The 26,654-nt window shown below is 54.0% G+C and overlaps 1 protein-coding gene across 1 annotated transcript; it reads left to right on the top strand.

Annotated features, from left to right (window-relative positions):
* Positions 1-13,754: 13,754 nt before the first annotated feature.
* Positions 13,755-14,711, top strand: LOC309891176 (olfactory receptor 14C36-like; the record flags this gene model as incomplete). The annotated part of the gene is made up of 1 exon (XM_082785556.1): positions 13,755-14,711. The coding sequence occupies one exon, from the start codon at positions 13,755-13,757 to the stop codon at positions 14,709-14,711; it is 957 nt and encodes a 318-aa protein (XP_082641682.1).
* Between the last annotated feature and the right edge of the window lie 11,943 nt (positions 14,712-26,654).

The raw sequence follows: 26,654 nt of genomic DNA, 5'->3' as shown, positions 1-26,654 counted from the left end.
ACCCAGGCCTAGCACCCAACCCGACCCAGGGACTCCGACTGTGGACTGGACATGGCCAGGGGATCCTGGGATGGGGTCCCGACCTGACACAGTGTCCCTGGCTGGGGAACTGACATGACCCGTTGAACCGGGGCCAGGATCCAGACCCGACCTGAGTTCCCGGGCTGGGGATACGACCCGACTTGGTGACCCGGGGCCGGGATCCCGACCCGACCCAGAGACATTGGCCGGGAACCCAACATGAACCGGTGACCCTGGGCAGGGGTCCTGACCCGACCCAGAGATCTGGGCCGGGGACATGACCTGACCCAGTGACCTGGGTCTGGTGTCCTGACCTGACCCAGGGACATGGGTCAGGGTCCCGATCCGACCCGGGGACCCGGGCCATGGACCCGACATAACACGGTGACCCAGTGCCGGGGTCCCCACCCGACCCGGGGACCTGGGACAGGGACCTGACATGACCTGGTGACCTGGGGCCGGGGTACCGATCTGACCCGGGGACCTGGGCCAGGGACACAACCCGACCCCGGGACCCAGGCCGGGAACCCGACCCAACCCAGGGACCTGGGTCCAGGGTGGGGACCCGACACTGAGACCCCGGCTGGGGACCCGACATGACCCGGGGATCCGGGGCCGGGGTTCCGACCCAACCCACGGACGAGGGCCGGGGACCCGACATGACAAGTGACCTGGGGTTGTTGTCCCAACCCAACCCAGGGACCTGATCCAGGGAACCGACATGACCTGCTGACCATGGGCCGGGTCCCTGCATTGGGTCGGGACCACGGCCCCTGTTCATGGTCCTGGTACCAGAAATGACCAGGAAACCCAGGGCCGGGGTCCCGACCCGACCCTGGGACCTGGGCCTGTGGACCTGAAATGACCTGGTGAGTCAGGGTCGGGGGCCCAGCCTGACCCAACGACCCGGGGCCAGGGTGCGGACATGAGCCTAGGACCCGGGCCGGGGACCCGACATGACCTGGGAACTGGGCTGGGGACCTGACATGACCTGGTGACCCGGGGCCGGGGTCCTGACCCGACCCGGGGACCCGGACCGTGGATCCGACCCAATCCGGGGACTGGGGACCGGGCCGGGGACCTGACATGACCTGGTGACCTGAGGTGGTACCGGGCTGGGGACCCGACCCGATCTGGGGACCGGGGACCGGGGTGGAGACCTGACCCTGATACTCAGGCCGGGGACCACACATGACCCGTTGACCCGAGCCCGGGGCCCAACCTGACCCGGGGACCCCAGCCGGGGTCCAGACCCAACCCAGAGACCTGGGCCAGGGACACGACATGACCAGGGGACCTGGGGCTAGGGTCCCAACCCGACCTGGGGACCTGGGCCGGGGACCCGACCCAACCAGGGGACCTGGGGCCGCAGTTCCCACCCGACCCAGGAACACGGGCCAGGGAACCAACATGACCAGAGGACCCCGGCCGGTGACCTAACCCTACACCTGGACCCAGGGCCTGGGACCCAACCCGAACCAGGGACCCAGGGTCGGGTTGGGGACCCGACCCTGGGGCCCATGCCAGGGACCTGACATGACCCGGGGACCGGGGCTGGGGTCCCGACCCAACCTGGGGATGCGGGCCGGAGACATGATATGACCTGGTGACCTGGGGCCAGGGTCCAGACCTGACCCGGGGACCTGGGCCAGGGTCCAGACCCAACCCAGGAACCTGGGCTGGCGTCCCGACCTGACCCGGGGACCTGGGCCGGGTACCCGACCCTGGTACCTGGGCTGGCGTCCCGACCTGACCCGGGGACCTGGGCCGGGTACCCGACCCTGGTACCTGGGCTGGTGATCATACATGACGTGGTGATCTGGGTAAGGGGTCCCAACCCAACCCGGGAACCTGGGCCGGGGCCCTATATGACCCGGGAACCCAGGGCCGGGGACCTGACCCGACCCGGGGACCTAGGGCCAGGGTGGGGACCGACACTAGGACCCAGGCCGTGGATCCATCATGGCCCAAGGACCCGGGGCCACGGTTCATGAGACTGACCCGGGTCCCAGGCTCATATCCGCACCCTGGCCCCGTGTCCTCAGGTCGGGCTGGGTCCCCAACCCGCGTCCCTGGGTCGACTCTGGACCCTGACTCCGACTCACCAGGTCATGTCGGTTCCCTGACCCAGGTCCCCGGGTTGGGTTGGGTCCCCGACCCAGGTCCCCGGGTTGGGTTGGAACCCCGACTCCAGGTCACCGGGTCATGTTGGATCCCCGGCCCGGGTCCCCGGCTCATGTTGGGAAACCCAGCCCCGGGTCCCTGGGTCATATTGTGTCCCCGTCCCCGATCCCCGGGTCGGGTCGGGATCCCGGCCCCGGGTCACCGGGTCATGTATTGTCCCCGGCCCGGGTACTAGGGTTGGGTCCCCACCCCGATCCGGGGACCGGGGACCGGGGTGGGGACCCAACCCCGATACTCAGGCCCAGGACCACAAATGACCCGTTGACCCGAGCCAGGGGCCCGACCTAACCCAGGGACCCTGGCCGGGGACACAATATGACCCCGTGACCCGGGGCCGGGGTCCCAACCCGACCCAGGGACCCAGGCTGGGGTCCAGACCCAACCCAGGGACCTGGGCTGGGGAACTGATCCGATCCAGGGACTCTGAACCAGGGTGGTCACCCAACCTTGGTACCCAGGCCGGGGACCATACATGACACGGTGACATGGGTCCGGGGTGGGGACCCGACCCGGGGACCCAGGATGGGGACTCGACCCGATCCGGGGACCCAGAACTGGGGTGGGGACACGATGTGTGGTCCCCGGCCCGGGTACCAGGGTCGGGTCCCCACCCCGGCCCTGGGTCCCTGGGTCGGGTCAGGTGTCCAGCCCGGGTCCCCAGGTCATGTCGGGTCTCTGGCCCGGGTCCCAGTGTCAGGTCCCCACCCTGGCCCCGGGTCCCCGGGTCATGTCGGGTCCCTGGCCTGGGTCCCCCGGGTCGGGTCGGAACCCTAGCCCTGGATCCATGGGTCGTGTCGGGTTGCCGGCTCAGGTCCATGGATTGGATTGGGACCCCAGCCCCGGGTTAATGGGTCATGTCGTTTCCCCAGATCCGGGTCCCAGGCTCATGTCCACACATTGGCCCCAGCTCCTTGAGTCTGGCCGGGTCCCCAGCTCGGGTCCCCAGCTCGGGTAGGGACCCCGGCCCAAGGTCCCCGGGTCATGTCAGGTCCCCGGGCCCGGTCCCTGGGTCAGGTCAGGACCCCGACCCCTAGTCACCAGGTCATGTCAGGTCCCCGGCCCGGGTACCAGGTTCAGGTCCCCACCCCAGTCCCAGGTCCATGGATCAGGTTGGGTCCCCGGCCCAAAGTTCCCAGGTCGGGTCGGGTCCGAGGCCCAGGTCCCAAGGTCCAGTCAGGACCCTGGCCCCGGGTCAGCGGGTCATGTCTGGTCCACGGCCCGGGTCTCCAAGTCGGGTCAGGACCCCGGCCCAGGGTCGCCGGGTGATGTCGGGTCCCCAGACCTGGTCCCCAGGTCGGGTCGGGACCACAGCCCCTGGTCCCCGGGTCATGTCAGGTCCCCGGTCCTGGTCCCTGGGTCAGGTCGGGACACCGACCCCGAGTCACCGGGTCATGTCGGGTCCCCGGCCCAGGTCCCCGGCTCAGGTCGGGACCCTGACCCCTAGTCACCGGGTCATGTCGGGTACCCGGCCCAGGTCCCCGGGTTAGGTTGGAACCATGGTCCTGGGTCAGCGGGTCGGGTCGCTTCCCCGGCCTGGGTCCACAGATCGGGTTGGGACCTCGACCCCGGGTCACTGGGTCATGTCGGTTCCCGGGCCCGTGTCCCAGTTTCGGGTTCCCACCCCGGCCTCAGGTCCCCAGGTCGGGTTGGGTCCCCGGCCCGGGTCACCCGGTCAGGTCGGGAACCGGGTCATGTCGAGTCCCCAGCCCTGGTCCCCAGCCCTGGTCCCAAGCCATGGTCCCCAGACCTGGTCCTATTCCCAGCCCTGGTCCGTTCCCCAGCCCTGGTCCCCTGTCCTGGTCCAGTCCCCAGCCCTGGTCCCAGCCCTGGTCCCCAGCCCTAGTCCCCAGACACTGTCCCCAGACCTGGTCCCCAGACCTGGTCCCCAGACACTGTCCCCAGACCTGGTCCCCAGACCTGGTTTGGTCCCCAGCCCTTGTCCGGTCCCCAGCCCTTGTACCCAGACACGGTACCCAAACCTGGTCCCAAGCCATGGTTCCCATCCCTGGTCCTGTCACAAACACTTGTCCAGTCCCCAGCCCTGTTCCACAGCCCTGGTCCCCTGTCCTGGTCCGGTCCCCAGCCCTGGCCCCCAGCCCTGGTCCCTAGCACTGGTCACCAGCCCTGATCCCTAGCCCTGGTCTGGTCCCAACCCTGGTCCCCAGCATTGGTCCCCAAACCTGGTCCGGTCCCAACCCTGATCCCCAGACCTGGTCCCCAGCCCTTGTCCGGTCCCCAGCCCTGGTCACCAGCACTGGTCCCCAGCCCTCGTGCAGTCCCCAGCCCTGGTCCCCGGCCCTGGTCCAAAGCCATGGTCCCCAGCCCTGGTCCTGTCCTCAACCCTGGTCCAGACCCCATCCCTGTTCCGGTCCGAAGCGCTAATCCCCAGCTCTGTTCCCAATCCCTTTTCCTGTCCCCAGCCCTGATCCGGTCCCCAACCCTGCTCCCAGCCCTTGTCCCCAGTCTTGGTCCCCAGCCCTGGTTTCCAGGCCTAGTCCCCAGCCCTGGACTTTAGCCCTGGTGCAGTCCCCAGGCCTGATCCTTAGCCCTGGTTCCCAGCTCTAGTCCCGAGCCCTGGTCCTGTACCCAGCCCTGGTCCCCAACCCTGGTTCCCAGCCTTGGTCCCAAGCCATGGTCACCAGCCCTGCTCCAGTCCCCAGCCCTGGTCCGGTCCCCAGCCCTGGTTCGGTCTCCTGCCCTGGTCCCATGCCCTGGTCCCCAGCCCTGGTCCGGTCCTCAGCCCTGCTCCGGTCCCCAGCCCTGGTCCCCTGTCCTGGACACCAGCCCTGGTCCCGTTTCTTGCCCAGGTCCCAAGCCCTTGTCCCCAGACCTGGTCCCCAGACCTGATCCCCATCCCTGGTCCTGTCCCCAGCCCTGCTCCGGTCCCCAGCCCTGGTCCCCAGCCGTGCTCCGGTCCCGAGCCCTGAACCGCAGCCCTGGTCTGGTACCCAATCATGGTCCCCAACCCTGGTCCCAAGCCCTAGTCCGGTCCCCAGCCGTGGTCCCCAGACCTAGTCCCCAGGCCTGGTCCAGGTCTCAGCCCTGGTCCCCAGCCCAGGTCCACAACCCTGGTCTGGTCCCAAGCCCTTGTCCCAGACCTGGTCTCCAGAATTGGTCTGGTCCCCAGCCCTGGTGCCCAGCCCTGGTCCCCAGTCCTGGTGCGGTCCCCAACCCTGGTCCCCAGTCCTGGTCCCCAGCCCTGGTCCCGAGCCCTGGTCCGGTCCCCAGCCCTGGTCCAAAGCCCTGGTCCCCTGCCCTGGTCCCCAGCAATGTTTTGGTCCCCAGCCTTGTTTCCTAGACCTGGTCCCCAGGCCTGGTCCGATCCCCAGCACTTGTCCTGGGTTTAAGGCTTGATTTCCAACTCAGGTAGTTCTAGAACATTCGTGAGAGGCCTGTGGGAGCTGCAGGCCACACCAGTGTCTGGAACATAGGATGACTTCCTCCCAGAGCCAGATCCCAAAGAGGCAGCAGCTCCCAGGGAAACCTGGCCCTGGACTGTCCCCATCACGAGGAGGCTGAGCCATGCCCAGAGGAGCCCTAGGGCTGAGGACAGCCCTAGCATCAGGACCCAGGAGTCCTGGCTGCCACATTGTCCCCAGAGCCCAGCAATACACTCAGGCAGGGCTCTTGCAGCAGCCACCAGCTCTGTCCAGCACCACCACCACCCCACAGCCCAGGACCTGCAACTTTGGACACCTGACAGCCCTTGGGCCACCCCGTGGGAAGGGACTCCTGACACCCTTACCTTTGGGGGAGAGGTGTAGGAGATCTGGGAACATGGAAGTCATGTCAGAGGCGATGGTCACCCTCCAGCAGCCCTCCATCTCACTTGCTGCTGGCCCTTAGCTCAGGACAAGGGATGCCTGCCCTGGCTCCTTAACCACAGCTCCTCTGCAAGGTGCCCCTGCTCCTCTGCCCGTCAGCGAGGGTCACCCAGTGCAAGCTTGCTTCCTGCTGACCCCACTCCTGGCCACAGAAGGACAGAGCTGGGGAGCACCCAAGCAGTGCCCAGCAGGGACCAGGCCTTGCAGGGAAGTGCCGGCACTGCCACTGCTCCAGTGACGATATCCTGGTGATGCATGGCATCCCCCTGTGACATCAGCCTGTGTCATAAGAAGGCTTATGACGTCAGCAGCATGGAGACAGCACAGCTCAGGAGAGGCTGGGGACCAGGGCTGGGGACCAGAGCTACGGACGGGAACAGGGCTGTGGACCTGGTCTTGGAACCAGGGCAGGGACCAGTCCACGGCTGGGGACCAGGGCTGGGAACCAGGGCTGGAGACCAGGGCTAGGGACCAGACCAGCGCTGGGGACCAGGGGTGGGGACCAGAGCTATAGACCAGACCAAGGCTGTGGACCCAGTCTTGGAACCAGGGCTGGGGACCAGTCCACGGCTGGGGACCAGTTCTGGAGACCAGTGCTGGGGACGGGAGCAGGGCTGGGGACCTGAGCTGGGTACCAGAACAGCACTGGGACCAGGGCTGTGGACAAAGGCTAGGACCTAGGGCTGGGGAGTGGACCAGGGCTGTCTACCAGGAATGGGAACCAGGGCTGGGGACCAGGGCTGGGGACCATGGCTGGGGAATACGGCTGGGGAGTGGACCAGGGCTATCTACCAGGAATGGGAACTAGGGCTGGGGACCAGGGCTTGGGACCAGAACAGTGATGGGGACCAGGCAGGGGGACGGGAGCAGGGCTGGGGACCTGAGCTGGGGACCAGACCCGCGCTGTGGACAAGGGCTGGGGACTGCACCAGGACTGTGGACCAGGGCTCGGGACCAAGGATGGGAACCATGGCTGGGATCCAGGGCTGGGGACCAGGGCTATGGACAGGACCAGGGCTGTGGACCCAGTCTTGGAACCAGGGCTGGGGACCAGAGCTGTGGACCAGGGCTGGAGACCAGGGCTGGAGACCGGACAAGGGCTGGGGACCAGGGCTAGGGACCAGACCAGAGCTGGGGACCAAAGCTGGGTACCAGAACAGTGCTGTTACCAGGGCTGTGGAGCAGGGCTAGGGCCTAGGGCTGGGGAGTGGACCAGGGCTGTCAACCAGGAATGGGAACCAGGGCTGGGGACCAGGGTTGGGGACCGGACCTGGGCTGGGATCCAGGACTGGGTACCAAGTCTGGGGACCAGGGCTGGGGACCAGAGCTATGGATCGGACCAGCGCTGTGGACCAGGGCTGGGAACCGGACAAGCACTGTGGACCAGGGCTGGGGACAAGGGCTCGGGACTAGGGCTGGAGACTGGACCAGGACTGTAGAACAGTGATCGGGACCAGGGCTGGGAACCAGGGCTGGGGACTGGACCCGAGCTGGGGTGCAGGGCTGGAGACCAAGGCTGGGAACCAGGGCTGGGGTCCAGGGCTGGGGACCAGACTCGGGCTGGGGAACAGGGCTTGAGACCAGAACCGCGCTGGGGAACATGGCTGGGGACCGGAGCAGGACTGGGGACCAGGGCTTGGGACTAGGGCTGGGGACTGGACCAGGACTGGGGTCCAGGGCAGGAGCAATGTGCCCCTGCTCCTCTGCCCGTCAGCGAGGGTTGCCCAGTGCAAGCTTGCTGCCTGCTGACCCCACTCCTGGCCACACAAGGACAGAGCTGGGGAGCACCCAAGCAGTGCCCAGCAGGGACCAGGCCTTGCAGGGAAGTGCCGGCACTGCCGCTGCTCCAGTGCTTATATCCTGGTGATGCAGGGCATCCCCCTGTGACATCAGCCCATGTCATAAGAAGGCTTATGATGTCAGCAGCATGGAGACAGAACAGCTCACGAGACAGACGAGAGATTTCCCTTCTTGTCCTGAGAAACAGTCACCTCCCTTCTGCCCAGTTCATTCCTAGCGGTTCCTGGCCCATCCACCAGGAACATCTCCAAATGCTGACAAAGGCCACGGAATAAAGGAAGTGGAGCGCTGGAGAAGTCACTGCTGTGTTCCTGCCTCAACACGCCTGTGCTCTTGGAAGCCCATCCAGGAAGGTGGGGTTTGAGGCTTTTCCTAGGGCTGGGCCTTTTGCAAGAGACAGGGTAAAATCTGTCTTCAGGCCACTGAAGTTTCTTGACACGCTTTGCCTGAGTCTTGAGAGTATGATTCATTCTGTCCACTCTGCAACTAGACTGGGGTCTGTCTGTAAGGGGTATGCGGATCCCAACCAATACCTAATAGTCTGCTTCTTTCAGTAACAACCCTTGACTATTGTAGTGGTTTTACTCAGGTGGGCAGCCGAGCTCCACCACAACCGCTCTCTCACTCCCCCTCTCCTCAAAGAGGAAGGGGGAGAAAATACAACACAGAGAACTCGAGGTTTGAGATGAGAAAGGTTTAATTAAAGGGAAAGGGAATGGGGAGGAAAAAACAGAAACAAAAGAAGCAATCAGTCCGCGCGGAAGCACAGAGAGAGGAAAAAATTATTCTCTACTTCCAATCAGCGAGCGGTGTTCGGCCACGTCCTGGGAAGCAGGGCCTCAAACGCGTAGTGGTTGTTCAGGAGGAACAGCCCCCTCCCCCACGAGAGCCCCCCCTTTTATTGCTGAGTGTGACATCAGGTGTTATGGAATATCCCTTTGGTTGGTTTAGGTCAGCTGCCCCGGCAATGTCCCCTCCCCACCACTTGCCCACCCGCAGCCTGATGGCTCTTGGGGGCTTGGAAGGAGTCCTGATGCTGTGCCAGCACTATGCAGCAATAGACACAACACTGGAGTGATATCAGTGCTGTTCCAGCTACGAGTGCAGAGCACAGCACTGTGCGGGCTGCTGCAGGGAAAAGGTGACTCCAGCTCAGACAGACCCAACACAGCTATAAATTGTGGACCTCTGTCCGATGGCGTTCCCAAAAGGTGCCCCAAATCTCGGAATTCTTTCTTCTACCAGAGCTTGTACTACTTCTCTCGCCTTCCTGGTACGACACGGAAAGGCCTCAGGCCAGCCTTCAGATCAGTCCACGAGGAATAACAAATACTTCAGCCCCCCTTTTCTAGGCAGTTCGCTAAAGTCTATCTGCCAATACTCTCCAGGTGCCTGCCCCTCAGCAGTGGATTTTTGTGTGTTTAGTGGATTGTTTCTCCAACATATTTCTGCGACTGACCGAGGAGTCCCCACCATGTTGCTGCGTATAAATGAGAGGGGTTTTGCCTCTCGGCAGAAGCTGTCCCCAGGCTCTCAGCATATTTAAGCAAACTAAATGCAGCTACAGCCTCTTCTTTGTCTGAGACGCGATCTCAGCTGATGAGGAAGTAATGGGACCGGCAAACCTTTCTGGCTGCAGCAGCTCAGGCCCGGCTGCCCTGGCCCTGCGGCAGGAGGAGCTGCCTGAAGACCCTCAGGGATGGCACGGAGGGGCTGCAGGCCTCCCAGGGTCTATATGAGTGAATGGGCCTGTGCAGTGCTGGATGTAGGGCTGGGCCCTGAAACCTCATCTCTTTCCATGTGCTGAAAAGCAGCTGGACTATGACATGCATTTTGCAGGAGGAGTTTTCCTGTTTGCTAGTCCCAGATCCTGGTGAACATCACCTAGGTCAGCCCATCTGGCAGCTGTGCACAGAAGCTGTCTCCAAGAACCCACAGAAACCTCGGGAATGTTTGCACCCAGCAGTGTCCCTTTCCTGTGACCGTCCGAGTGATTAAAGGCCCCCAGGGTGACATGGGGTCATTGAATTCATCTTAGTCCAGTGGCTTCCACAAGACTGTCTGCTTCTTCAGCCTGACTGCAGGCATCTACCTCTGACCACAAGGTCACCCTGACTGGCTCTGCTCTGACCCTCACCCACAAGGGCTCCCCCAGTCTGCTGCCCATCCCATAGAGGAGCTCCAAGCATCCAGACAGAACCTTCACATGGAGGGCAACCCCCTATTGATCACCCCTGCCTGTCTCTTCTGGACAATCTGCACCCATCCTGCACAGCACCCCAAGCTGAGGGACCTGTCCCCCCACACCTCAGCAGCTTTTCCATCAATGTCCCAGCCCTGTGACAGCAGGCGCGGATCCAGCTCCTCCTGCCTGTGCCCCAGGCTGAGGGCATTGGGGCACATCTGGGCTGCAGTACCTCAGCTGTGGCACAAGGGCCAAACTCAGACTTGTCCCAGACCTTGTGCCAAGAGCCTGGGCATGAAGAGGCTTTCCTTCAGAATAGACACCTGCTGCTGTGGATGGCAGATTTCAACAGGAGGATCTGAGCAGCTCTTTCCTGTCCTCTATTTCCACTAATTAGCTGTATGGCTCAGTTATCAGCATTAGTGAGATATCTCACATTCAGGTGCCTATGTTGAGGACACCTCAATGGAGGCCAGAGGAATCCAGCCCCTGTGGGAATGCAGAATGCCAGGGGGAATATGAGCACCCAACTACCCCAGGACTAGAAATGCAGGATGAGATGCTTCAATTGACACATCTGAATGGCTTCCCACTGCAGGGATAGAGGAGATTCCGTCCCTGTCCATAAATTGGTGTCCTGCATAATGACGGATAAGGAGAGGTGATTCTCATTCTGAATGCATATTTCCAACAGGAAAAAAACTACTGCTGTCAAGAAGTGTGTCTGCCCAGGTGAGGGAGGAAGCCCATGGTGCTTCCCAGCAGGCTTCCCTGCATCCCCAGGGCCATGGGCAGGGAGCCTGGTGGGGGGCAGAGCAAGGGAGGCCTTGGGCTGGGCCTCTGCTGCTGAGCTGGGCCGGGCTCCTGGGCCCAAGGGGAGCTCCTGGCAAGCGGGCAGCGCTGCACAGAAAGACAGCTCTGCCCAGGAGCAGCTCCTGTGCACAGCGCAGCAGGGCTGGGGGCATTGCCTGCAGAGACACAGTTCTTAAAGGCAGGCAGAAGTGGCAGCATGCCCAGAGCTCACTGGGGGAGAAGACTTCCCAGCCCTGCACCCGGTAAGTCTCTGGCTGGAGGGCAATGCAGCCGCAGTTCCTGGAGGCAGGAGAAGCTGGGGGTGCAGGCAGGGGTGTCCAGGGCTGTGGTGCAGAGCAGGGTCCCTGCTGTGCCCCAGGGGCTGTGTGGCGGGGCAGGGCCTCTGCCGCCTGCCAGGCTCAGCACTCAGCCTGCCCAGGGAGCTGCCCAGGGCGCTGCGGGGAGAAGCTGCGGGTGGAAGGAGCCCCCCTGTCAGGGCAGGGTCCTGCTGCTGGCGGGAGGCTTCTGCCTGGGGCAGCCTGCTCACAGCTCTACAGCACACCAAGAGAATTTCAAAGGGAACTTCACTCTCATCTTTCCTTAGCCTCTGCTTTCAGTTTTCTCTTCTTTTGGCTCACTGGGAATAGAAATAGAAGCTGTTATTTCCAGGAAGAGCCTAAGACTCATACGCCATCAGAAGGAGGTTTAGAAGAATCCCCAGAAACACCCTTTCCTGCCTCTCAGCCCATAGAAAGCTCCACCACTACATGGGCAGTGTCAGCAGTGTCTGCGTGACCTGGTCTCTAGGATGTGTCCACAGTGAGCTGCCCCTGGGCAGAGCCCTGCTGCCAGGAGGTGTTTGCAGGGCAGAGCTGAGCACCCAGCAGGTGGGATGGGGGCTGTGAGCTGCAGGCAGGAGGCGTGGGGACAGAGACCCAGCTGCAGGCAGGGACATCTGCAGGCAGTAGAGCCATGGGCAGGGAGTGAGAAGGAGCTGCTCCCAGCAGCAAGATGGGAAGGGGGATTTGGGCACTTGCCCTGCCAACACCTTCTTCATACAAACTCCTTAGTTTCTTTTCTCATCTAATAATAATATCATGAGATTCTTTTGACTAACTAGTCTTCTGGGTATGAGAATTTGTGTGCGGCTCAAAAACTGGTGATGATGTTCCTATCTCTCAGATATGCTATGAATAAAAGGCATCCATGTTCCTCCTAACTGTTGAGTCTCGGGAAAATGCTGTGTGTGGGGAAGGAGCTGACTCTCCCTTCAGGACACCACATCTAAGGAAATTTGACTCTTTACATGGGGCTTCTGCTGGGCTGCATATATCCTTGCAGAAGGCACAGCTCTGCCCTAGCAACCCTGTGTTATTTAGCAGCCCCATGGAGAAGACACGTCAGTCCTAAGGCTGTAGAAATGTTGCTGAATGGTTGTATATGGGCAGCTGCTATGACCCCTCTGTGTCCGTGGTGAAAGGCAGAGAGCTAAGATCCTCCTCAGATATGATGATATGGGTGAGGGGTTAAGAGGTCTGCTCTTTGAAAGTGGATTCCTGAGCTCTCATCAGCATTAAGGCTCTATTCAGGAGAACACCTGAGTGTGACCTTTGCCTTTTGGGACCTCCAAGATTTCCATGGGTGGGCAGGACAAACACCAATGATATATACCTAAAAGGACCCCTTAGATGAGTTGCAGAAACTTTAAAAAACACACTGGAGTCTGGATGGTGGGTTTTCACAAGAACAGAGAGTTCACAGAATCACAGAATCACAGAATTTCTAGGTTGGAAGAGACCTCAAGATCATCGAGTCCAACCTCTGACCTAACGCTAACAGTCCCCACTAAACCATATCCCTAAGCTCTACATCTAAACGTCTTTTAAAGACTTCCAGGGATGGTGACTCCACCACTTCCCTGGGCAGCCTGTTCCAATGTCTAACAACCTTTTCGGTAAAGAAGTTCTTCCTAACATCCAACTCCCCTGGTGCAACTTAAGCCCATTCCTCCTCGTCCTGTCACCAGGCACGTGGGAGAATAGACTACCCCCACCTCACTACAGCCTCCTTTAAGGTATCTGTAGAGAGCAATAAGGTCACCTCTGAGCCTCCTTTTCTCCAGGCTGAACAAGCCCAGCTCCCTCAGCCGCTCCTCGTAGGACTTGTTCTCCAGGCCCCTCACCAGCTTTGTCGCCCTTCTCTGCACCCGCTCAAGCACCTCGATGTCCTTCTTCTAGCGAGGGGCCCAAAACTGAACACAGTATTCGAGGTGCGGCCTCACCAGAGCTAAGTACAGGGGGACGATCACCTCCCTAGCCCTGCTGGCCACATTGTTTCTTATGCAAGAGTTATTGTGAATTTGCAGCAAGCATGCTGAAAATTGTTTGATATCTCATCTGTATTTAATCCAAGAACAGCCCATGTTCTCATTTACCTAACTGTGGAGGGTAGGACTGCCTCCTCGAGAGCCCTTCTCATCCCAGTGGCGCCATCAACCAGCACCAACCACAGCTCATGAAAGGGACCTGCAAAGGTGTTCCTGAAAGGGGAGAGGCAGTCTGGGAGGTTTGTACAAGAAATGGAGTGGGTTTGATCACAGTGTTCTGTCCTAATGTTTTCCTGTTTTTTCCTCCTCATACAGCTCTCCATACCCAGATTACTTCGCTCACTCTGATCTCAAGGACAGAGTCATTGCCTCACAGGACCCACAAGATTTCACCTGGAGTGCAGCAGTAATGCCAAGGACTTCCAGAGTCCCCTGCTCCCAGCAGCACCCTCTGGCAGCACCAACTAGAACTAGCAAGGCGTCTGCGATATAGGTTTTCCTGAAAGGGTAGCAGCAGTTTTGAGGTGTGACAAGAATTAGAGTACATTTTGCTCACATGGTCTAGCCTAACATTTTGCTTTATTTTCCTCCTCAGACTGGTCCCCAGGCCCAGAAGAGTCAAATGTGCAACAGCAGCTCCATCACCGAGTTCCTCCTCCTGCCATTAGCAGACACGCAGGAGCTGCAGCTCCTGCACTTCACGCTCTTCCTGGGCATCTACCTGGCTGCCCTGCTGGGCAATGGCCTCATCCTCACCGCCATAGCCTGCGACCACCGCCTCCACACCCCCATGTACTTCTTCCTCCTCAACCTCGCCCTCCTCGACCTGGGCTGCATCTCCACCACTGTCCCCAAAGCCATGGCCAATTCCCTCTGGGACTCCAGGGCCATTTCCTACTCAGGATGTGCTGCACAGGTCTTTTTCTTCTTCTTTTTCTTTTCAGCAGAGTATTATCTTCTCACTGTCATGTCCTATGACCGCTACATTGCCATCTGCAAGCCCCTGCACTATGGGACCCTTCTGGGCAGCAGAGCTTGTGCCCAGATGGCAGCAGCTGCCTGGGGCAGTGGATTTCTCCATGCTGCGCTGCACACTGCTAATGTGTTTTCTCTGACACTTTGCCAAGGCAATGCTGTGGACCAGTTCTTCTGTGAAATCCCCGAGATCATCAAGCTCTCCTGCTCAAACTCCTACCTCAGGAAAGTTTGGATTATTATGGTTGGATTCTGTTTAGCGTCTGGGTGTTTTGTTTTCATTGTGCTGTCCTATGTGCAGATTTTCAGGGCTGTACTGAGGATGCCCTCTGAGCAGGGACAGAACAAAGCCTTTTCCACGTGTCTCCCTCACCTGGCAGTGGTCTCCCTGTTTCTCAGCATGACCATATTTGCCTACCTGAAGTCCCCCTCCATCTCACCGTCTCTGGACGTGGTGGTGGCAGTTCTGTACTCTGTTGTGCCACCAGCATTGAACCCCCTCATCTACAGCATGAGAAACAAGGAGCTTAAGAGTGCTGTTCGGAAAGTGTTTTCATGGATATTTCTGATTGGTGATAAATTTCCCCTGTATCTACACAAATGACTTCCCTTGCAGGCCTGCTCTTTGTTTATCATTATTGAAATTGTTATCCTCAGTATCATTTGCATTTACTATTTTATTAGAAATATGTTTCTTTATTCATTGGCTATCTACTGAGGAATGAAACCGTTCTGTTTACTACTGAGGCTTTATAATATGTGTATAACAGCAGGCCAGAACAAACTCTGTGATAGGATCTGCCTAATAAAATTGTATCTCCCACTTCTTGAAGACGTGGTTCTTCTTTCAAAAAGCTGGTGCCAAGACCAGGGCTGAGCACCTGCTCCCTGAAAAGCCTGTTGCTCTATGGATAAGGGAAAGAGAAAGCTCATTTTGTGAGCTGTGAGGGACCAAGGGTAGGATTTAGGAGTAACCTGTTGGTGTCTGATGACAGCAGAAATGGTTAACAGTCACTGAGGTATATAGCCATGACTGTCCCACAAGTGTCAGGGCAGAGGACATCCTCCAGGAAATTAATGGGGAGCTGCCTGAAGAGCCTAGGTGTTCTCCCTGAGTATCATGTGTCTGGGGTGGTCAGTGACTGGAGCCCCACAAAGTGAGAGATCACTTCACCCAAGATGAAATCACCATAGGGAGAATGCCAAATATAGATGTCCATGTGCACACAAGGACACTGCAATGCCTGGGGGATTCAGTGGGGGACCATCTGTCGTGGTTTAACCCAGCCGGCAACTAAACACCATGCAGCCGTTTGCTCACCCTCCCCCCTCTCTCTCTGGGATGGGGGAGAGAAACGGGAAAGTAAAGCCCGTGAGTTGAGATAAAGACAGTTTAATAAGACAGGAAAATAATAATAATATCAATAATAATAACAATGATGATAATAGTACTACTACTAATAATGTGTACAAACAAGTGATGCACAATGCAATTGCTCACCACCCGCTGACTGATGCCTAGCCTAACCCCGAGCAGTCCAGCTCCCCTCCCCCGGCTAGCTACCCCTATATATTGTTTAGCATGACGTCAGATGGTATGGAATACCCCTTTGGCTAGTTTGGGTCACCTGTCCTGGGTCTGTCCCCTCCCAGCTCTTGCTGCACCCCCAGCCTGCCCGCTGGCAGGAGAGAGCAAGAAGATGAGACGTCCTTGGCTTGGTGTGAGCACTGCTCTGCAGCAATTAAAACATTGGGGTGTTATCAGCATTCTTCTCATCCTAAGCCAAAACATAGCATTCTACCAGCTACTAGGAAGAAAATTAACTCTGTCCTAACTGAAACCAGGACACCATCACACACAAGGTGGGGAGTATGGAGAGGAATTGCTGTCATCTCTGAGGAATTACAATTGGGTGGATCTAGGAAGACAGCTTGAAAACTCTAGTGTCCTTGAAATGTTCCCTAGTCTTTCCGAGCACCTGCTACAGCCATTGAACCCAGTGAGAGAGTTTGGCAACAGTGATCCCAACCCATCTGGGTCTACTTCCCACCCTGTGCAGTGGCATCTGTTTGGTTCTGTCCTTCAGTTCCTATGGCCAGCATACATCCTTGAGACAGTCCCCCCAAGCTATATGTTGGTCCTTACCTCAAAAGTCACCACTGGACAAGGCTTCTCAGCTCAGTACACTTGAAGGACTGGAGTGAAGCTATGATCACAGAAAGAGCAACCCCTTGTCGTGGTTCCGCTCGAGTGGGCAGACAAGCTCCACCACAGCCGCTCTCTCACTCCCCCTCCTCAAAGTGGACCGGGGAGAAAATACGATGAAAAGGGCTCCAAGGTTGAGATAAGGACAAGAAGATCACGCAGTAATTATTGTAATGGGAAAAACAGACTCGGCATAGGGAGATAGTAAGATTTATTTAAGATTTATTGCTTATTACTAACAAGCTAGAGAAATGAGAAACAAAGGAAAGAAACCAAAAGCACCTTCCCCCCCCATCTACCCTCTTCCACCTCCTGTCCTCGAGCGGCGCAGGGGAACGGGGGAATGGGGGTTATGGTCAGTCTACAGCACTTCTTCTCCTTCTTGGTCACTCTTGTCCCTGTGCTGTGGGGTCCCACCCACGGGATACAGTCCTTGATGAACTGATCCGGCATAGGCTTCCCACAGGCAGCAGCTCTTCCAGAACTGCTCCAGATATGGGTCCGTACCACGGGGCCCATCCCTCAAGAGCAAACTGCTCCAACCTGGCTCCCCCACGGGCAGCAGCTCCTGCCAGGTCACCTGCTCCTGTGTGGTCTCCTCTCCACGGGCTACAGGTCTGGTCTGGAATCTGCTCCGGCAGGAGTCTTCCACAGGCGGCAGCCTCTGTCGGTGCAGGGCCACCTGCTCCACCGTGGTCTCCTCCACGGGCTGCAGCGTGGAACCCTGCTCCACTGTGGTACACCATGGGCTGCAGGGGGACATCCTGCTTCACCATGGTCCTCACCACAGGCCACAGGGGACTTCTGCTCTGGCGCCTGGAGCACCTCTCCCCCTCCTTCTGCACTGACCTGCAAGGCCGTTCCTCACTCCTCTCACTCTCCCAGCTGCTGTGTGGCTCAGCATTTTTTTTTCCCTGTCTTAAATATGTTCTCACAGATGTGCAAAACAACATCTCTTATTGGCTCGTCTCTGGTCAGCAGTGGCCTTTACCAAACATGGGGGAGCTTTTAGATCCTTCTCACAGAAACCACCCCTATGGCCCCCTGCTACATACCTTGCCACATAAACCCACTACACCCCTCTCCTTGGATCTCTGCATGGCTGGAAGCCTTTGCAAGCCCCAAGGGAAAGGACAGCATACTGGGAACATCCCGATGCTCCATATACCATCTCCTTGCTCTTCAGGCCATCAAAAAATGTCCCTCAGTCCTAAGCTACAGCCCAGCTTCTTGTTGCATCAGCAACCAGGAGAAATTGCCCCAGAGTACCCAACTGTCTTTCACTAACAAGCAAATACACCCTTGTGTGTACATAAACACACAGTCTTGTACACACACACAAATGTGCACACATGGATGCAGCTGAGCACACACAAAACAGTTCACCTGGGAACAGCATTTGCCCACGGTAGACAGTGACTGGAGCCTCACAAAGTGAGAGATCAGTCAAGCTGGAGTCACCCACAGGGACAGTACCAAATTAAGATGTCCACAGGCAAAAGATGACTCTGAAGCTCCTGTGAGATTCAGTGGGAGATATCATGCACAAGGAAGGGAAGACACAGAGGGTCTGATATTGTATAACCTGCCAGGCACCTAAGCACCGCACAGCCATTTTTTCCCCTCTCCATTCACAGCAGGATAAATGACAGAATTGAAAAAGGTAAATGTTGAGGGATTTTTGAAACATCAAGGAGGCCATGACTTGCTTCAGCTGAGCAAACCAAGCTACCAGGATGACTACGGGGAGTTCCCATGACGATGTTCCCTTATCGCCTGATTGAGGAAATAAAAATATTGTTGCCAGCTGCTGGCTTCAAAAGGACAAGATCTACGTGACTGCTAATCACAAGGGGGTTGTTTTCTTGCAGCTGGGGTTGTATTCTTGCAGTTTGTCTGAGTGCTTTCGACCAATAATCTTGTGTGAGACACTATCTGCCCCTGCTAAATTTGCTATAAAAGTCAAGCTATTCGGGTAATAAAGAGAAAGCATGATCTGACCATATTGGTGTGTGTTATGACTTTGGCCATTCTTCCTGCAACAGCTCGCAACCAAGGAAGTATTCGAGCATGACAGTTAGGTCAATTTAGGAAAACAGTTGCATTTGCCTGTTACAAATGATTGACACTACATGATACTGGACATTCTTTGTGAGCTAGCAAGAAAAAAAAAAAAGCATGTTAACAAGAATCAAAATTCGAGTGAGTGACAAACACAGGAAGCTATGCACTGCCTTTTGTTAAGCTTTCCAAGGAAATGTATTCCTGAACAGGATGAGAAATGCGATTTAGGAGCTCAGGATAAAAAGATAAACAGCTTAAATTGCTAAGGTGGTGGAAAGCACTAGTCTTTTTGCATATTCACTCCCCCCGTCAGAGCTTTTAGTAACATTTGGAGTAAAAACCCAAGTCCAAAACAGCTGTTTGTAAGCAGTGTCCATTCAAAAACCAGAAGGCAATGCAGAAACTGGAGTAGGAGACATGCATTTCAGCATCTCCCTGTTACCTCACGTCTTCTGCAGAAGATGCTTCCTCCACTCTTAAAGGATATCTGGAGCACAACCATCTCAATTAGACATGAAGTTAGAGAGTAAGACTGTATGTTACTTTAGACCACACGATTCTTTAGAAGAAAGCCATTTCAGTTCAATTAAAATTACAACTACGTTACTTCCCTGGCTGAAATACTCTACTTAAAGAACAAGGGCAAAACAAAGGACTATTTGCTTCTGGGTTGCTGCACACCTCAACATCTTCCAAATTCAAGATTTGGCATCTATGGATCTTCTCCATTTCATCCATTTTTGGCAACACAACTTCCGCAGTACGAAGATAAAAAGTTGACATAGAAGAGCAAAGTTAGGCACGGATGAAAAAAAATAAAACAGTACACATCATCAATAGGACATTTTGATATAGTATGCACAAAGCAAAAGTCATGGATGCTTAGCCAACATTTTTGACATTACCAAAAAATTAGGTCAAATCTTTCCTTTTGAGAGAGACTTAAGAACAAATGTTTAGGATTTGAAAATATACGGTGTTTTAAGGTTTGTTTTCCCTCTTACTGAGCGCATTAAAAAATACATACATTTAAATGCAGGAGGAAAATAAGGATTCTGAATAACATAATAAGACATTAGAAAGGATTGATGTCGGCTTTTAATACTACTTAAGTTGCTCTGCACAGGAGCATTAAGTGATTTTTTGTTAACCGAGGAAAGGCTGTTTGTTCTTCTCTTAATGGTAATCAAAGTTTCATGGCGTAGAAAATAATGAAAGGAAATGAAATTCTGAAGCAGAAATAAACCAGAGATAGAAACAGAATCGCTAGGACTACTTCATTTTGACTATATCAAAGTGTCCTCAGTTTCTTAACCAAGCCTCACATTCCTGATTGTAAGGATGGAAGAAAAAGTTCATTGAAAATGAAGGCACTTCTGATACTAAGAAAATTGCTGAATGGGGAAAGTTAAATCTAACAGAAGTCACAGGTAAAGAAATTGTTTTGGTTCAGAAAACAACCCAGAAACCCACCAGGCCCACATAGAAAAGATGCTCAGGAGGAAGATCTCTCATCAAACGGCAATCCCAAAACTACAACCTCAGCGGTAAATTAAACCAATTGGGCCCAAATCCTTTAGATATGAAGCGCCTGCCAAGTTCATCCTCTCCCACACCCTCTCAGTCCAGGCAGACTTAACCTGCCATGACTACCCAATCCCCCAAAAGTCAGGTTAAACAGCCTGGCAACAAGCTACAAATGACCATGACTTCAAGGAATTGATCTATGAACAAGGAGAGCAGGACATACCGGTGTAGGCCAAGGAAAGAGATGACCGTTAGTAGAGCAACGAAGAGAGAGCACCACCTACGTTCACCAACCACGAAAACTGCTCAGCAGTGGAATGCTCAGACCAAACACTCCCAAAGCCTCTGACACCTGACCAGTAAATGTCACTGGTGGCCAGTAGTTACCAGTAGCAATGCATCGCATGCACGGGGGCACGTAAGGAAGTCTCAGCCTACCCCGAATACACTGAACTCTCAATGCCAGGAGTGACAATACCTCTCTGTTGTCAAAAGAAAGAGTGAGTTGAGGCCAATGTCGTGCCATAGCACAAAGGCTTGCTCAGAAAGATCATTTGAGGAGGTTTGCAAGAAAAGATGACTTACTTTGTTATACGTTTGTCAAACAGAAGGGATGGATTGGTAGCAGGGTAACGACTTCGTCGAAGTCTGTAATTTCGTTGGACCTCCAAATCCCCATTTTCTCCATGAACTCATTTGCAGCTTTTGCATCTGCTCTGGTCCTAAGTGTTCTGGTGACTGCTTATGTGGTAAAATATAAATATCATATACAATATTTTGAGATAGTAAAGATGGGATTCTCTTGATTTCACCATTGCTCTTGTAAAATTATAAACAAACAGAGACACACTGAAGCGGTTGGATTTTTCTTTAAATACTAAATTAGAAGTCCTTGTCATGAGTACTGCATTCCACTTTTTTATCATTCTGCACGTTTAAATATCTACTTAAAAGCATGACTTGTAGTGAAACTTTTCCATTTAACTGAAAGCTAGTCTGACAAAAACAAATGTGCAACTTTTGTTCCTCACAGGAGGGAAGTTTACCCCAGTTCCTTCTTTTCTAGAAAAGTGAAAACAATCAACACCTTTCTCTAAGCTGTTTTCACTCTGTTCATGTAAAACTATCTTACAGTGTTCATGGAAACTATTACATTGTAAGTCTCTTCCTAAGGTGTATATATTTTATTACCTTGTTTAAGCATGCAGCACTTTCATTTCCTGCATTATGATCTTCATTTCCTGCATTATGATCTAACAACTCAAGGAGGTAAGAACGGTTTCAAGAGAAATACCCAAACACCAGGTAACTCCAACTCTTGCTTTTTAGAGAAACCTCTGCCCATTGTTCACCATACAGCATCCTTTGGCACAGATTTCTTGCTTGCACTCTCATTAAAATAGCCAAGAGGACAAGGGGAAGGTAAAAGCTACACCACTGTGGTATCAGGAGCACAGCTAAGATTTCATTTGGTGAATGCCAACTATAAAACTAGGTTTAAGCTTACTAACAATTTACTTTGCGCAATGAGAACTTGAATTACTGCACCCAAAATGCTGTATTTCACGCCCCTTGCCCCTGTTTGGCCCACAGCTTCTAGGACACTGCCTGCAACTAAGAGGTGTTTCCAGGCATCAGCAAGTGGCCTCACTGCACCAAGTGTGCCTGTTAACTCAGCACTGCACTTTGGTTTCAAGTCAAACTGCTCAACTTCAGTGAAAGCTTCCAAACATCGGTGGCTTTGTGCATCCCCTCACTGAATTGCTCATTAACATACACATACTGTAATTTATAACACTGTAGTAGTCCCTCCTATTTGAAAGAACCATTTTCAATTATCATGTGTCCTGCAAGCTCCAGAAAACCCACGTCATAGACAAACCTGAGGTAAGCAACACATTCCTTTGTGCCTACGAACAAGCTGGAATTCACACTGCTCTCTCCCCAAGCATCCAAGGAATTCATAAAATAGCCTCCTATTTGCACCTACCTGCCTTCACAGAGAAGTCACTGATGAGTGAATGAGCTGACGAGGTCAGAACGTTTGGAGGCCAAATAAAATAGATGGAGTGACCAAGTGCCATCCTCTTCCGTAACCAGCATAAACAGGTATCCTAGAGAGTTACAGCCTTAACTGCAGTAGGTTCTCTTTTTCAGTCTGATTTCAGCTTTGTCAACTGTCTACATGAGAGAAGGCAGAAAAGAATTCTTGGATTAGACCCATCAAGAATGGGAAAATTCACCATGTTTATAAGCCAGTGCTCCATGATATGCAAAGAAAAGCCTGTGGACCACACACAGGGTCCAAATCCCCCAAGTCTGTTGCGTACCATATGCACACAGGTCTGGATGAACACACATTTCCCAACTTGCTCATCCTGAATGCTCAAAAGCATGAGCAAGAGCTCAGTGACCAAAGTCGAAAAGATACATCAAAGGGGTTGGGAAAAAAAATGCATGGTTTTTAGAAAAGCAGAAGACTTTCACCGAGAAGAGTGATTCTAGTTTTAAGGTACTGCTACCGACATCAGCGTGCTCATAGCGCTCTGCTGATTTTAGCAGGAGGTTTATCAGGACACGACTCATGGACATGCTTTCATTCTAGCTTTTCAATTGATCCATTGAACAGGGATTGAATATAGGGAAATACAATAGCTTGAAAAGTGTCCTCTATTCATGTAAAACAAAACAAAACAAACAAAATAAACCACCAGCTTTCAAAACCAAAAATTTCCTTGTGGATAACTTAAGCTTAATATCCTCTTCAAAAAGATATTCCAGCAAAACCTTTCACATAAACTTAGTGTTTCATGAATAAATAAAACACAATAAAACATACAAAATACAGTACCAGCAAACCACACTTTAAATTCAGTTGGTCAGAGGAATTGTCAAGCTTGACATTATTCATCCTAGAATTAAAATCTAATTACAGTTTTTCTCCCATATCGATAACTTGCTAAATATGTTTATGATGAGCTCCCTCCAGAAAAGAGCAAGGCTCATTACATCAAAGCTTAGAACCCTTCTTATTGCTGTTGACCTTCATCATATTGCTGCTCCTACAAGGATCGTTTTTATTACAGGAGGGAAGTTGTAATATTCCTCGTTCTGCTTACAAAATGAAGTTTCATTAAGAGTACATCAAATTAAATTTCACCCTAAAGTCAGAACATAGACAAGATTCTTCTACTCCTGGAATACCTGGAGATAAACGGCTTGCTGATAGCAGGGAAACTGCAAAAACTGCTACCGCCAAGTCCTTGTGCTTCACAAAGTTAGGGAAGAGACATTAGGACTTGAACACGCAGCTAGGAGCAGGATCTTTATCATCTAGGGCACTTCTACACGTCTCCGCAATTGGTGTGCTTCAGCAAAGCCTGACGGTCCTCCAGATGAACCAAGAATGACTCTGTGCCTCGAAGCATGGGAAAGTTCTGCAAGGAGGGGAAAGGCACAACAAAAGAAACACAAACAAACAGAAAGTTACAACCCCTTTCATAATAAGCATTCTGCTTGCACTTTGGGGAAAAATTGACATTTAACTTCCTCATTCCTGTTCCCACAACAAAAGCGGGCCAGCCTTTTCCTCTGCCTGTGTATAGCCTCCCCTCATGTGCCACAGGCAGCTCAAGTCCTTGCAGGCTTTGACAAACAGTTCTCGGGTGCACTGCAAAAGCCATGTTGAGATCTTTAAGCAGCCTCCAGTGCCTCTTTGCAAAGAGAAGCCCCCCCAAGGACTTCCTTCTTAGTGCAGGCGTCTTGAAAAGAGGAGGGGAAGAGAAAAGCGAAGCAATCAAAACCAAGCCACAACCTGAATCCAAACAACCAAGAACCCTGAGCTCAGCTGCACAGAGACGCAGGTCACAAAAGCACCCCTTGAAGGCAGGACTCACCCCAAGACCAGTAAGCCGGATTCTCTCTGCCTTGGCTTGCCATGGCAATGCAGGACGGCCCGCTGCGCGCAGCCTGCCTTCGGAAGCACAGAGCTTTAGCTCCAGAGCTGCACTTAAAGCAGACAACTCCTGCAAGTGATGCTGATCGGGGATGGAAGCAGCAAGACAGAGCTGGGAATGGTGTGGAACAATAGACGGCCTCTGCAGCCACACAAGTTGCCCCTTAGAGCAAAGCAGGGTTTTCCTGAAAACCATCGAAGCCTTAAGGAAAGTTGTAACCATTGGAAGCCCCACAAGGAAGCATTTGGACTTAAGCACCGATTCTTCACCCTGGTGTAGTGGGTTTACGTGGCAAGGTTTTGGTAGCAGGGGGCCATAGGGGTGGTTTCTGTGAGAAGGATCTAAAAGCTGCCCCATGTTTGGTAAGGGCCACTGCTGACCAGAGCCGAGCCAATAAGCGATGTTGTTTTGCACCTCTGTGAGAGCATATTTCAGACAGGGAAAAAAACGCTGCGCGACACAGCAGCTGGGAGAGTGAGAGGAGTGAGAAAAAAACAGCCTTGCAGGTGCCAAGGTCAGTGAAGAAGGAGGGGGAGACGCGCTCCAGGCGCTGGAGCAGAAGTCCCCTGTGGCCTGTGGTGAGGACCATGGTAAAGCAGGATGTCCCCCTGCAGCCCATGGTGTACCACAGTGGAGCAGGGTTCCACGCTGCAGCCCGTGGAGGAGACCACGGTGGAGCAGGTGGCCCTGCACCGACGGAGGCTGCCGCCTGTGGAAGACCCCTGTTGGAGCAGATTCTGGGCCAGACCTGTAGCCCGTGGAGAGGAGACCACACAGGAGCAGGTGACCTGGCAGGAGCTGCTGCCCGTAGGGGAGCCAGGTTGGAGCAGTTTGCTCTTGAGGGATGGGCCCCGTGGTACGGACCCATATCTGGAGCAGTTCTGGAAGAGCTGCTGCCTGTGGGAAGCCCATGCCGGATCAGTTCATCAAGGACTGTATCCCGTGGGTGGGACCCCACAGCACAGGGACAAGAGTGACCAAGAAGGAGAAGAAGTGCTGTAGACTGACCATAACCCCCATTCCCCCGTTCCCCTGCACCGCTCGAGGACAGGAGGTGGAAGAGGGTAGATGGGGGGGGAAGGTGCTTTTGCTTTCTTTCCTTTGTTTCTCATTTCTCTAGCTTGTTAGTAATAAGCAATAAATCTTAAATAAATCTTACTATCTCCCTATGCCGAGTCTGTTTTTCCCATTACAATAATTACTGCGTGATCTTCTTGTCCTTATCTCAACCTTGGAGCCCTTTTCATCGTATTTTCTCCCCGGTCCACTTTGAGGAGGGGGAGTGAGAGAGCGGCTGTGGTGGAGCTTGTCTGCCCACTCGAGCGGAACCACGACAAGGGGTTGCTCTTTCTGTGATCATAGCTTCACTCCAGTCCTTCAAGTGTGCTGAGCTGAGAAGCCTTGTCCAGTGGTGACTTTTGAGGTAAGGACCAACATATAGCTTGGGGGGACTGTCTCAAGGATGTATGCTGGCCATAGGAACTGAAGGACAGAACCAAACAGATGCCACTGCACAGGGTGGGAAGTAGACCCAGATGGGTTGGGATCACTGTTGCCAAGACAGGGACAGCACAGGGACAAGAGTGACCAAGAAGGAGAAGAAGTGCTGTAGACTGACCATAACCCCCATTCCCCCGTTCCCCTGTGCCGCTCAGGGACAGGAGGTGGAAGAGGGTAGATCTGGGGGGAAGGTGCTTTTGTTTTCTTTCCTTTGTTTCTCCTTAGCATTGCTCTCTGAGCCTCTGCAGCAGCTCCCACGTGCACCTACCCCCGGGGCCATTGAGATGGGGAAGATGCTAAAACTTATCCGAATTACTATTTAGCTACTTATATGGTAAAATATCGTAATTATCTGGGATATGGATGAGAACCTAAAAATATCCTAATTATAGGGATGTAAATGAGAACCTTATGAGAAGCAGATGTAAAAAAGAAGATATTACTCAAGGCCAAGGGATGAGGGAAGGACAAACTACTCATTAGGGAAGAATGAACAACTTGTTGGCAGGAAGGAAGGCAAAGATAAACAAAAGACTTCTAAATACTGTCCAACAGCAGGTCAAAGTCCAGAAAGGTAAAAAGTTTAACCTCCTCTTCCTTGTTGCCTCATCCTGAAAGACCCCTGCCCACGACCAGCAGGCTACACTGCAACGGGAAGAAGCTAAGGGCAGGGACTATGGAAATGAGTACTTGGAAGAGGTCCGCCTTTTGGGGGAAATTAATGAATATGTATTAGAGCTCATGTAATATGTAAGAGTATTCATGTATAAAGTTGTGAGAGACGACCGGGCAGGTGCGCACTTTTTGAGGGAAGCTATTCCCAGTGCTCCCAGTGCATCGCAGTAAACTATACCTACTTTACAACCCTATGGTTGTGGAGTCTTTTCCGCGCATCACTGAGGCCGTGTGGGGATGTCCATGAAACAACAACCATTAAACTCAACTGTCATGTAGAAGAGAAAGGAATGGCTTTAGCTCTCCCTATGGCACAGGATTCCTTTTGCTCTTCTGACTACCTCTATAGGCTGCCCTGAACAGACAGGAGTGACAGGTTCATTTGTCCTACATGTGGCATCTACTGCCATTTCAGTTGGCCAAAGGAATACTGTTGTCGACGGAAGGAAGACACAGACGCTCAATATGAGTGAACAATGAACTTCAACTTTAATGGATAGCTCAGTCGCCTTTTATCTAGTTCGAACATAATCAACTCATACATATTGCAAAAACTAAGCTGAGGATTGGCTAACACTTCCTGCTCTTTTCAGTTAGTTCCTCCTCCTTTTAGCTACCA

Source organism: Aythya marila, assembly GCF_965140915.1.
Source record: "Aythya marila genome assembly, contig: HAP1_HAP1_SCAFFOLD_192, whole genome shotgun sequence".
Lineage (NCBI taxonomy): Eukaryota > Metazoa > Chordata > Aves > Anseriformes > Anatidae > Aythya > Aythya marila.
Note: the sequence above shows the minus strand (reverse complement) of the source record. Positions and strands in the feature narration are given on the sequence as shown.